The 12,485-nt window shown below is 47.7% G+C and overlaps 1 protein-coding gene across 1 annotated transcript; it reads left to right on the top strand.

Moving 5' to 3' along the window:
- Positions 1 to 803: 803 nt before the first annotated feature.
- Positions 804 to 12,112, top strand: ift81 (intraflagellar transport 81 homolog; the record flags this gene model as incomplete). Its single annotated transcript, XM_084467740.1, has 18 exons — positions 804 to 947; positions 1,024 to 1,127; positions 1,232 to 1,412; positions 1,829 to 1,918; positions 2,054 to 2,119; positions 2,383 to 2,493; positions 2,697 to 2,781; positions 3,599 to 3,762; positions 3,868 to 3,963; positions 4,111 to 4,257; positions 6,199 to 6,348; positions 7,572 to 7,700; positions 8,481 to 8,570; positions 9,449 to 9,535; positions 9,664 to 9,735; positions 10,370 to 10,455; positions 10,835 to 10,880; positions 11,340 to 12,112. 18 exons carry the CDS (start codon positions 804 to 806, stop codon positions 11,520 to 11,522), a joined length of 2,031 nt encoding a protein of 676 aa, XP_084323866.1. The 3' UTR covers positions 11,523 to 12,112.
- Positions 12,113 to 12,485: the final 373 nt, after the last annotated feature.

Genomic DNA, 12,485 nt, shown 5'->3' with positions numbered 1-12,485 from the left:
GACGTATCTTCTTCGAGTCGAATCTGACCAGGATGGTTGGAAAGGTCGCTTTATGTCTCCACACGTCCCATACCCTTCAGAATATCTATAATATATATGACATGTTGTTTCCTTATATCACAGATAAAGCAAAGGTTTTCCTAACTTTGCTGTCCTGGGAAAAGTCCGCCATCTAACGGCCCACATGGTGTCTGGTGTGGTACCAGAAAGGTAAAGACAGTGGACGCATATATTTCAACATATGATAACAGATTTAATACAACGACGAATAAAACGCGGTAAACTAAATTTAAAATTTTTGTATTTTTTTTTAAATGTTGTTCTTGCGAAATTTAGCCTACGTTGCGACAATAACTAATGCATTAGAAAGAAAATATGTAGGTGTTTTAATTGATTTTGTCTACGTCTCAACGTATTTGTTTCCTAATAATGATAATAAGATTCCTAATTATAACATTTCGATTTAGTCTTCTCTCAGCTGACACAGATGATTAACGCATGTTTGCGCAGCATTGCGCAAAGGGACGGTCGTGAACAGGCGCTGTGATACAACTTCCGGTTAGCAACCAGATCTGACGCTGTCGCCTGGTATCCAAGTCGGAGTTTCATACTGTCGCACGAACGTAGTTGTTTACTTACTTTACATTTAAATGTATACGTTAGGGTTAATATATCGAGTATTTGGATGAATATCGGATAAGTTGATATTTAGCGCAATAATCAAATGTGTTTAACCGTCTGGTAACCCGAAGACGTCTCGCTTTGAACCTTACTGACTGATATATATTATATACTGATAAAAAATGAGCCAACAACTCAAATTCGTAGTTGAACAACTCAACAAAGATCCCTTCAAGAAGAACTTTAATCTGATCATGTTTGACTCACTTGAGCCAATGCAACTACTGCAGAATTTAAATGATGTTCTGGCCGATATTGACCCAAAGGTAAAGAGATAAAGACTAATGCATCAGAGAATAAGTGTGTTACTTCTGTGATATATCTGATTTGATTGGCTTCCAGCAAGCCATCGATATCCGAGAGGAGCAGCCGGAGCAGACCGCCAAGAGGATGTTTTCTATGCTGGGGATGCTGAAGTACAAGCCGTTGGGGCCCCAGGCAGACGTGTCAGTACTTACGTTATGACGGCTTCACCTTGTTTCACTGGGCCTGCATCATGCTGCTTCCACTGGTTCAAGCGATTGATGATGTTCTCTCTTGTGTCGTTCAGGAGTAGCTTCAGACGCGGTCTGGTGACGGGTAGTAAGCCTGTCATCCACCCTCTGCTCCAGTGGCTGCTGCAGAGGCTCCCGGAGCTGAGGAAACGGGCCTACCTCGCCCGCTACCTCGTGAAGCTGGAGGTGCCTGCCGAGTTCCTGCAGGATGATGTCATCAGTGACACCTTTCACCAGGTAAGACTCCCCGCTGTGTAGCTACTCCGCTCTTCATGCCATGACCCACCTACAGAGGTATGGGACCCCCCAATACTGTGTGCAGAAAAATGTCATTCTTCAGTCACACACATTCTATATATATATATATATATATATATATGTATTTAGATACAGTGCATATATAAATACATACATACATACATACATACATACATACATACATACATACATACATACATACATACAAAAAGGGATTGTGGCCGTCCCACGACTCCCTTGATGTGACCCCTTTGATGTGACCCCCTTGACGTGACCCCCTTGATGTGACCCAATTGACCCCCGACCCACAGTTTGAGTATCACTAACCAGGAGAGGTTCATCCTAACCACCTCAATGTCAGAAGCTGTGTAGATTGAAGAGTCCTCTGTGTTCAGTATGAGGAGCTGGTGGAGACCTTCAAGACCTACCACAGGGAGTGTGAGCAGCTGAAGACCTCCGGCTTCTCCACCGCAGAGATCAGAAAGGTCAGCAGAGAGACACATGTATCTTATAGCTCATTCTGCCGAAGATACTCAAAGTCCTCATGATGTATGAGTCACTACTTCTTGGGATAACTTTCTCATTATGACGATTTTACCTTCTCATGTGATCATTTGCAGGACATCGGGGTGATGGAGGAGGAAAAGGATCAACTCATCAAACGTGTAGAAAGGCTGAGGAAGAGAGTAAGTCCCAAAATAAACATTATTCTACTCAAATATAGATGTATAATATATATATTCTCTTAAAATGGCCAGGATTCTCTGTAGCATACATATTGATAATGTGAACCGCATGCTATTGCACTTCAATCATACAGTTATCTACTAGGATTGAGCAATCCCGCTTTGGACCAGGCCATTGTGGTGTTCAAATAAATGCATAACTGGAACATTTTAGGGCCTTCAGATCCACGTGTGTTTGTGCAATAACATAATGTGGCCCCTAGGTGGACACAGTGCCCAACCACCAGCGCATGTTGGATCTGGCTAGACAGCTGCGAGTGGAGAAGGAGAGAGAAGAGGCCCTCGCCCATCAGAAGCAAGAACAGAAAAACCAAGTAACTGACTTTATTCTAACCTCCACAATAACACAATGTCCGCCATCACACTGATGGTCTCTGAGGGGTCCCGCAGGAGGGGTCCCACTGGACGGGTCCCACTGGAGGGGGCCCACAGAGGATCCCTACTGTAACGTGTTGTGTGTTGTGCTCTGTAACGTGTTGTGTGTTGTGCTCTGTAACGTGTTGTGTGTTGTTCTCAGCTGTTCCGGGCAGAGCAGCGTCTGCAGGTCAGCATGCAGAAGCTGAAGGACCTCCGTCAGGCCTCTGTGGACGCAGACCCAGAGAGTGAGTTGTAGCATTGTCATGGAAACCAACCACAGATGGATGTTGGTGTTGAAGGACGGTGGAAGAGCTCTCGGCTGTATCACACGGTTTATTCGACAAACACATGCTAAGGATGTATTATACACATGGTCTATAACAGAGACACACACACACACACACACACACACACACACACACACACACACACACACACACACACACACACACACACACACACACACACACACACACACACACACACACACACACACACCCTCCCTCCAGTCCACCCCAGTTTCTCATCAGCTGGCTTATATCTGTAAAGATACAAAACTGAATACAAACAGGGTGACTTGATTTTCTATTTCTACTTGCGTCTTTTAATAGAAAGAGACAAATAGTTCTACTTTTTGTCTTGTGGTTGGACAGTTAGTTGGTGGCAGGCTTTAGGTTTTGAGGTCATGTTTTCATGTCCATTCTGTTGAACCCTAATGGTCATTGGGTGAACAGAACAATAATACATTATATTATCACGGGGCTCCACTGAAAGAGCTGCTTTATGTCACCTTAACTCCGTCATATGGTCCATCAGGAAAACACAAAACGTTGACTCGTGCATAAAACAATCATTGTACAAAGAATGATGTCATCATTGACAAGTGAGAGGTGCATTGGCGCTAGTGTTTTGGCACCTAGAATTCCACCTCTGCAGTCTCTAAGTTCAGCCGGCCGACTGGCTCAGAGCTCCCTCCGTGACGATGATGACGACGGAGGATCTGACGCGGGGCAGACGCTTCCGTGGAGCTGAGGTCTTTGTCTTTGTTCACCGGCCCTCCAGGCCTGATGAGGAGGCTGGAGGAGGAGATCAAGATCAACACGTACATCGTGATGGAGAAGCTGCCCAAGGAGCTGGAGAGCACTCGCCGCTCGCTGCACTTCCTGCAAAAGGTGGCGTCGGAGCCGTCGCTGGGGCCGGCCGAGCTGCAGGAGATGGAGGACAAGGTGATGAGTAGACATGACCGCAATAACGACAGCAGCAACCACCGAGGTTGAGTTCAACCTCTGGGCTCTCTTGCTCTCTTGAGTGCTCCTCTAATGTGCCAACAGATCAAGGAGGTCAGTGCTCAGATCAACCAGCTGACGGAGAAGAGGATGATGAGGAGCGACCCCTTGGACGATAAACTCACTCTGTTCAGGCAGCAGGTGTGTCCTCCACCACCGTGATGTTGCTAACAATGTTCACTCCAGTATTTAGATAGATGGATAGATAGATATTTATTTACGCATGTATATCTAACTGAGTTACAAATGGCTAACCACGTGCTCCATCGCCTGGTCTGCTCCACGCAGGCCTCCATCATCGGCCGTAAGAAGGAGGCGAGGGCGGAGGAGCTGCAGCGGGCCAGGGAGGAGCTGGCATTGGCCGAGAGGGAGCTGACCCAGAGGAGCAGCCAGGCGCGCGGAGGGGACGGAGAGGAGGTGATCCGGGGGGACGAGGTACAGCAGAGACACAAACCAATGATGAATGAACCCTTTAGAATCCACTCAACATCGGTGAGCGTTAGGGTTACCCCCTAACCCTCCTCACCCCCTAACCCCAGGGTCCTAACCCATAGTTTGTGATGCAGATGAACCTTCCATCAATTCTGTTTGTTTGCTGAATTTGTCGTTTGTTTGCATCGTTTCAAAGTTTCTTCTACGTTGGAAGAACCAAAAAACGCCAGTGGCTAATTCTGTTCCTCTATAAACACGAGATCAGCCGACTGTCTAATGTAACCTTTTTCCTGTTTTTTTATCCTCCCCCCCTGAATCCCATGAAGGCTTTAAATAGACCCAGGCAGACAGAACCCAGGGACAGTCACTGAGCTAGACGACTCTGTGAATCGTCCCCACACCCATCCCTCATCCCCACTCTCGTGCTATCAGTCTTCTCGTGTGAGGCGAGCAGTTTAAACAAAGAACGTGTGTTTTGTTTTCCCATGAGCCTTCCGGTGTATGTAACTTATCCCGTGACAAGCCCCCTCCCCCTACCCCTCCGCCAGGAGACAACCTTTAAGGAAACATAAATGAAAGCTCTTAAGCAGCCTGCTGTGCCAAGAACTTTGAGCTGCTCTGTGTCAGCCTGCACTTGGTGGTCTGCTCCATGAGTCCCAGTGATAAAGAGAGGGCATGCTCCCTGCTGTATAGACCCACTGTACCCTCCCAGATACATAAAGATCACATTGTTCTCCTCCACACTATAAATAGTGTGTGTGTGTGTGTGTGTGTGTGTGTGTGTGTGTGTGTGTGTGTGTGTGTGTGTGTGTGTGTGTGTGTGTGTGTGTGTGTGTGTGTGTGTGTGTGTGTGTGTGTGTGTGTGCGTGCGTGCATGCATATATAGGGGTGCTTTAAAACCTAAAAAAAGGTACAATGGAGGTACAATCTTAACTGGAATGTATAATCTTTAAACGCACACGCACGCACACAGTTATCAGTGTTTCCTATAGCCGGGCCACAGGGCCACAGTGGAAGTGATCACCTTATCAGAGGTATTTTCCATTCCCCAGGAGGTGTCATCACATCTCCGCCCCCCCAGGCCTTTCTGAGCGGCCACACTCCCATCTGCTGGTCTCTGGTTGGCCGCTTACTCCTATGCTCTCTCAGGGAACCGGCCAATCCGCCCTGGGGCTATATTCAGTCTGGGTTGACTTTAAACCGTGTGTATGATGTGAGACCACAGATGCTCCTTTCATCCCTGAACAAAACCAAACTATTTACCTGAAACCCTCAATGCATGTTTATTTATAGCCTGTCCTTGTGTCCGTGCCATCGATTTGTTTGAGTGTGTGTATTTGTGTCATGGAGGAGCCCGCAGCCACTTCAGCAGCAGGTCCCAGGACAGTCTGTGGGTGATGCGGGAACGCCACGCTGCGTTGTTGAGCTGCGCTAATTCCTCTCTCACCACCTTGTCTGCCCTTGATCTATCAAAATACACGCATCCCATGTCCCAGGGAGACCACAGCATGCTTCCAGCACAGCCCTCCTTTCCCATGTGAAATACATTTATAGACGCTTCAGTGTGGAGGAGGCACTGCTGGCCGCAGTCAGACAGCCAGACAGAGAGGGAGGGGGGGGGGGGGGGAGCGAGAGAGAGAGAGAGAGAGGGAGAGAGAGGGGGAGAGAGGGAGAGAGAGAGTCCAGGAGGTCATGTAATAGAGCCAGCTGGACATGCTCTCTGGGGCCTGCAGGGGTGACTGCTGCATCGGACCGTTTTCATGTACCCCCTACAGGCAGAACAGTGACTCGACTCTCTCCTCACCCATCACCCACCCTTCCTCCCTCAGTGTCACAGGCATGTCGTTGGAAAAGGGCCCAGCCACATTATCGTGAATCACAAGAAAACCTCATCCTCATTTCCCCCTCGACGGTTCTGTTGTGACATCCCTTCCTGTGTTCCAGCTCAAGCGGCTGGTGGCCAAGCTGCGCGGTAAGGGCAGCACGCACAAGAAGAGGAGGGCGGAGCTGGCCGAGCTGAAGGCGGAGAACGGCGTGCTAGAGCGCACCGAGGAGGTCCTCCGCCAGAGGAACCAGGACGTCCTGCAGCAGCTGGTAGGCCTACCGTCAGTACATAAGACTAGGTCTACCGTCAGTACTTAACATGATACATACGATAGGTAGGCCTACCTACCATGATAACACGATGGCCTCAGGTGGGGTGATGACAGAGTAGGCATGAGGTGCACTAAAACAGACCAGGTTACTAGTTAGGAACCCGCAGATGCTGGGGCAAAATGTTTGTTTGTTTGACAAGATGGCCACCTATCCCAACCCTGCAATCAAAATATTCAAGAATGTCCACCAAAAACTCCCCCTACTCCCCCTGCCTGCTCCCCCTTCTCTCTGTAGTCTCCTCATGGATGGTGACACACACAATCTCTGTTTTAATACATGAGTACATTAAGTCAATTGGATGTACAACAGCTTCTTAGGAAGGGCTTTACAGCTCTCTGCTGCCACGCCTCCCTGAGTGCTTTCAACGTCTGACCTGGAGCCAGCGGGCCGTCCTCCACTGTCTCTCCTCATCACACACGTACACACATGCCGTCTCACTCCTCCCTTTGGTTTTTTATTTGTGTTTATTTGACATGCAGGGGAGCCGCTGTAGTCCATTAACCTCTGCTCTGTCCTTTGTTTCCCCTGTTGTGTCAGCTAGCATACATTGTGGCACCCTTGGCAGGGCCATCTAGCTGCTACGTTCAGCTGCTAGTCTGACAGCTTTTGTTCCGCGTATAGCGAGGGATTCAACCGATTCTTTAAATATGTTTCTGTCTCCTGACTGCTCAGCCTGTCTGTCTGTCTGACACAATGCTGCTGTCTTAACACCGCTCGGTTCTGGCAGGGCTTCAAGAGCTCCAGCTCGCTGTTGAACTAGCCGTGTGCTACATCCATCCATTACAAAGTTATTTTACAATCGTTTAAACATGGGATTAGCAATAGCAATACAACAGAAATACAACACACCTTAAACCACCAATCCAACTTGTTTACCATTTCGTTTTTGAATTTGTTTGAAAAATAGGGCAAACAAAACTATTTGGAAAATAGTTACATGACTTGTTTGTTGAGATATTATATAATATAATTATATATAATATAATATATAATAATATAATAATATAATATCTCATTATATAAATGGACCATTTATATAACTCCGTGTGTGTGTGTGTGTGTGTGTGTGTGTGTGTGTGTGTGTGTGTGTGTGTGTGTGTGTGTGTGTGTGTGTGTGTGTGTGTGTGTGTGTGTGTGTGTGTGTGTGTGTGTGTGTATAGCAATCCATGGAGGAGCAGAAGGGCATCTCTGGGTTCAGCGATACCCAGGAGGAGCTGGAGCGTGTCTCAGCTGCCAAGAGCGAGCTGGACGACGTGAAGGGCCGCACGCTAGACGACATGTCTGAGATGGTAACTGTTAACATGCTAACAACATGTCTGAGATGGTAACTGTTAACATGCTAACGACATGTCTCAGATGGGAGCTATTAAGCAGTAATATGTTGAAATGTCTGAGATGGGAGCTATTGGGAAAAAGTAACATGCAACTAACATTAGTTGGAAGGGCAGGTTTGCAGAGGCCAGTACTCCCAACTAAACGATGATAATGCTAGAGTATTATATATTTACCTGTTGACACTGGGCCTATTCCCCTGAACACAAGAGAAGGGTTGAAGATATCTTGAATATAGGGTTGGATCTTCCCTGTGTTCAGCTGCTCTGAGCATTGAATGACCAACAGAGCAACAAAGGCTAATCCGTTAAGATAGTGATTGCTCAGACTCTATGCATTATCATAATAGCTACTTAGCTATCTTAGTATATCTGGCTTGCCAACAGTAGCCATATTCATCAGCCTGTTCAAATGGTGCCAACAACTGCCTTCAACTGGTTGGAGCAGTGTGTTTTTACATTTTTTTAAAGTGTTTTTTATTCTTTAGTTGTTCTTGATGCCGGCAGGTTGCACACATGATTTTGAATGAGAAACACGACACTTTGGCTCTAGCATTCAGGTGAAGAGCGACCTTCCACCGGTTCAGTGTTTCTCCTAATGCCGCCATCTGACAAGAACCAGAGATAGAAGATTCAGATTGTATGCAGATTCATCATCGCTGCTCCCAATCCTGCAGTCCGTACCACTCTCTGTCTCTGTCTCTCTGTCTCTCTCGCTCTCTTTCTCTCTCACTCTAGGTGAAGAAACTGAACTCCATGATAGCGGAGAAGAAGACTGCTCTGGCCCCTATCATCAAGGAGCTCAGGCCTCTGAGACAAGAGTGTCAGGTGATACAGACAGACAGACAGACACAGTGGGCATCTCACCTGGTTCCTGTGATCATCACACACACAGCATTATTTATAGTATATGTGTGTGTATATATATATATATAACTAGTACATGCCCGCGATTCATATTCTTTAGAATATGAATCGAACAGTGTTTTATGTTAATGTGTGCTGCAGAAATGTTGCGGAGTGACATTTTATGTGCACAATGTGTAAGAGCGGATTGAGGGTGTGCACTGTTTGGCCAGAGAACTGCTGACCAGTGGGAGCACACCCCTTTTATAGTCACATGGTCTAGTTCAGATTCAAAAACCATTATGATATTATTATTAATTATTATTATTTTTGCTATATCCCAATTTTAACAGAAAGGCTAAGCTTATAGTCATTTGTAAGGATGACCTATCTATTCCTGACTAAATGGGGTTGTCCTTGTTGTAGCGACAACCTATTCAAATAAGATCCGCTTTCATGCCGTTTTCATCTCCCTCTAATGAGTCCAGAGGGAAAGTTCCCCCCCGTATTGTTGGTCAGAGTAGAGGATTACAATTTTTTGCATGTGGTCCCAGAACGGTGCGCCATTGAGCCTGGCTAAGGCCCCACTAATGAAGAAAACACCTCAAAAGACCAGCTTCTTAGCTAGCCACGAGTCAAGCTTTTCAGAATTGTTATTATGTTATTGTTTAATTGCTAATATTGTTATATTGTATGTCATTTTATTAATGGTACATGTGAGTAATGGTACATGGTGTGTGTGTGTGTGTGTGTGTGTGTGTGTGTGTGTGTGTGTGTGTGTGTGTGTGTGTGTGTGTGTGTGTGTGTGTGTGTGTGTGTGTGTGTGTGTGTGTGTGTGTGTGTGTGTTGCCCATCATAAGGCCTTGACCCAGGAGTATGAGGAGAAGAAGGGCCAGTATGACAGCTGTGCTGCTGGGCTGGAGAGCAACCGGTCCAAGTTGGAACAGGTGCAAGTCAATAAATAATGAAGCGGCCCAACAAAGACTATTGTTTTATTTGATGCATCCCCCCCCAGATCCCACAACGTGCCTCCCCCGTTGACCCCTGTCCCTGGTGTGTGTTTGAAACGATGCAGGAGGTGAAGGCGCTGAGAGAGGAGACGGCGCAGGAGGAAAACCGATACCACGAGCTCCACTGCATGAAGCAGGCAAGGAGCGTCCACACCAGACAGCGCCTCCCTCATCAACCACACAATCATTTTACTGGCCCCAACCAGGCCAGCTCAACTCTCCTCGACTTGGCCTGCCTTTTTTTGCGTTTCCATTGCCAAAAAAAGTACCTGGTACCTGGTACCTTCGCCTCCATCAACGTTACCATCCATATGACAATAGACGCGCAGTCATTGCGTTTTTTATTTTATTCTATTTCCCATCATAACCTTTCCCGGGAATCAGAAAATAGTCTCGATCAGATTTCCTGGGAATCCTGTCCCCCGGGATTAAAACCTAATGACGACCCGCCCACGTTGAATAGGTACTTTTTTAGATGGAAACGCGACGTGCCTGGAACCAAACCAAGTCGTGCCGCACTAAGTCGTGGCGAGTTGAGCTGGTACTGTCGGTGGAAAAGCGGCATATGTGAACCAATATGAGCTTTGAAGAACCAGTGAGCCTGCCCCCTGTATATCTGCACCCAGTGTCTATTGTTGCCCCCCCAGATCTCCTGACTATCCTGCTGATTCCCCCCCCCCCCAGATCTCCCAACTGTCCTGCTGATCACACTGTCCCCCCACCCCACCCCCCATATCTCCTGACTGTCCTGCTGACCCCCCCACCCCCCAGGTGGCTGAGGTGCAGCTGCAGCGGGCCCTGGAGGAGACCAGAGCCTACGTGTCGTCCGACCCTCAGGAGAGGAAGAAGGCCGTCAGGTGAGGCGGCAGGGTCCGGACGCTTCTTCCCCCCCCTTCTCCCCCCCCTTCCCACCTCTCCCACAGCACCGCCTCTACACCCCCCCCCCACCCACCCCCATTCCCCTGGGACACTCGTATTACAGCGTCATCATGATGGGACGTTTCTGTCGCCCGCGGCAACGCGGTGCACCGAGCCTCAAGAGAGAGAGAGAGAGAGAGAGAGACTGACTCGGGGCTCACCGGCCTGTTAGCTTAGTGTGCTTAGTCTGCTCCTCTGATCACTGATTCCTCTCTCTCTCTCTCATCCCTTCTGGGGTTCCTTGTCGCTCTGTTGGCCGCCCATGAAACAGAAGTATATGATGATAAGATCACTGACCTGTGTCTGTATTCCCTGCAGAGAGGTTTACATGAAGAGCATTGCAGAGCAGGACGCTCTGGGAAAGGTGAGCAGGTTGGGGGTCTCTCTGTGGAGGTTGGGCTCTCTGTGGAGGTGGGGGTCTCACTGTGGAGGTGGGGGGCTCTCTGTGGAGGTGGGGTTTCTTTGTGGAGGTGCGGTTTCTTTGTGAGGTGGGGCTCTCTGTGGCTCTCTTCATCGTCAGCACAATGGATGACATCACCGCCCATTAGACGGACGATGAAGTCATTAATGGAAGTGCTCCGAGCGCTCATCAATCTGCAGTTGAATAAAGCTGTTATTAACCAATTAATCAATGTGAGGGGAGCCACATCGAGGCGAAGTTAAGTAATCAAAAATGAGATGATGTAGGAAAACCATATTCCAAAAATGGAAATGGTAGACATAGCCGTGACTAAAATGGGAGGATGGTGACGACCCGAATCCCTATAAACACATTCCACTCACAGCCTCCTTCAATCCCCTCCCCTCTCGCTCCGTTACTCAGAAGCTGCGCGAGAAGCAGAAGGCGGTCAGGGAGAGCCACGGCGCCAACATGAAGCAGGTGAAGATGTGGAGAGACCTGGAGCAGCTGTTGGACTGCAAGAAGCAGTGCTTCCAGCGGGCCCAGATCCAGGCCTCCACGGGCCAGGTGGTGGAGGAGGGGGCGGAGGACTGGCTGGTGCTGTGACCAGGGGGCTGTCCCGCCGTAGCCCAACCCCGTCAGTAGACGTATATCACGTATGTTTGCGATAAAGTCCTTCATTCAGTTATCAAACATCTCCTGAAGCATGGATTATAAGTGGTGAGTGATCCAGTAAATATGATAATAGGGTCGGTAGTTCATCTTTAACAGAGAGAGCAACCGCGCTATGTTGTCTCTAGGAAGTTGTGTAGTGGAAGGTGTGTTGTGAAAAGTGTGTAAAGGAACGTGTGTAGAGGAACGTGTGTAGTGGAACGTGTTCCGGGATAAGGGCTTTCACTCTTCTCTGTCCTACTGACATGATCCCAGCATCGCAGCCTCCATTTTCACACGTCTTCAAGAATCCACTTCTCTCAAAGCGTCATGATAAGGACGTACAAAGTGGCCCCTGGGCGCGGCTCCACACCGTTCGGAGCTATTTTTAGCCTTGACCTTGGACCTGCTATCTCAACAATTCAACAAATCCAAGGGGATTGCTGATGAAGTTTCACACAGTGGTATCTCAGATACATGCTCATATGGTGTACTGCTTCTATTTCTTAAATGTAGCCAGTAGCCTACTTGTGTTGAACTAAAAGGGTTCAGCGTTTATCTCTGCCTTATGATGACGACTAGTGAGTGATTGTTTTACATTTAGAATAAGTATTCCTTAAGGGCTTGTTTGTTGGAAACAACCGCCTGACGTTTCCTGGGGCAGAAAGACCAGGTGTTAGTGGAGGAAGATATCAATCAGAAGGACCTCTACCGTTGTGGCATTGTTAAAAAGAACAGATAATTGATGTACATCAATAAAAAAATAAAAGAATAACAACTGTTGGCTGGTTTACAACTGCACCTTGCCGGCACATACACTTCATTTTTTACGTCTATACAGGTTCATGAATGTACTTAACCTATGTTGTGATTGTAAGATAAAATAACTGGTAAAAAGTATTCAAAGTATTCAAACCA

The sequence above is a fragment of the Micromesistius poutassou genome (assembly GCF_964030765.1).
Source record: "Micromesistius poutassou genome assembly, chromosome: 5".
Classification (NCBI taxonomy): Eukaryota; Metazoa; Chordata; class Actinopteri; order Gadiformes; family Gadidae; genus Micromesistius; species Micromesistius poutassou.
Note: the sequence above shows the minus strand (reverse complement) of the source record. Positions and strands in the feature narration are given on the sequence as shown.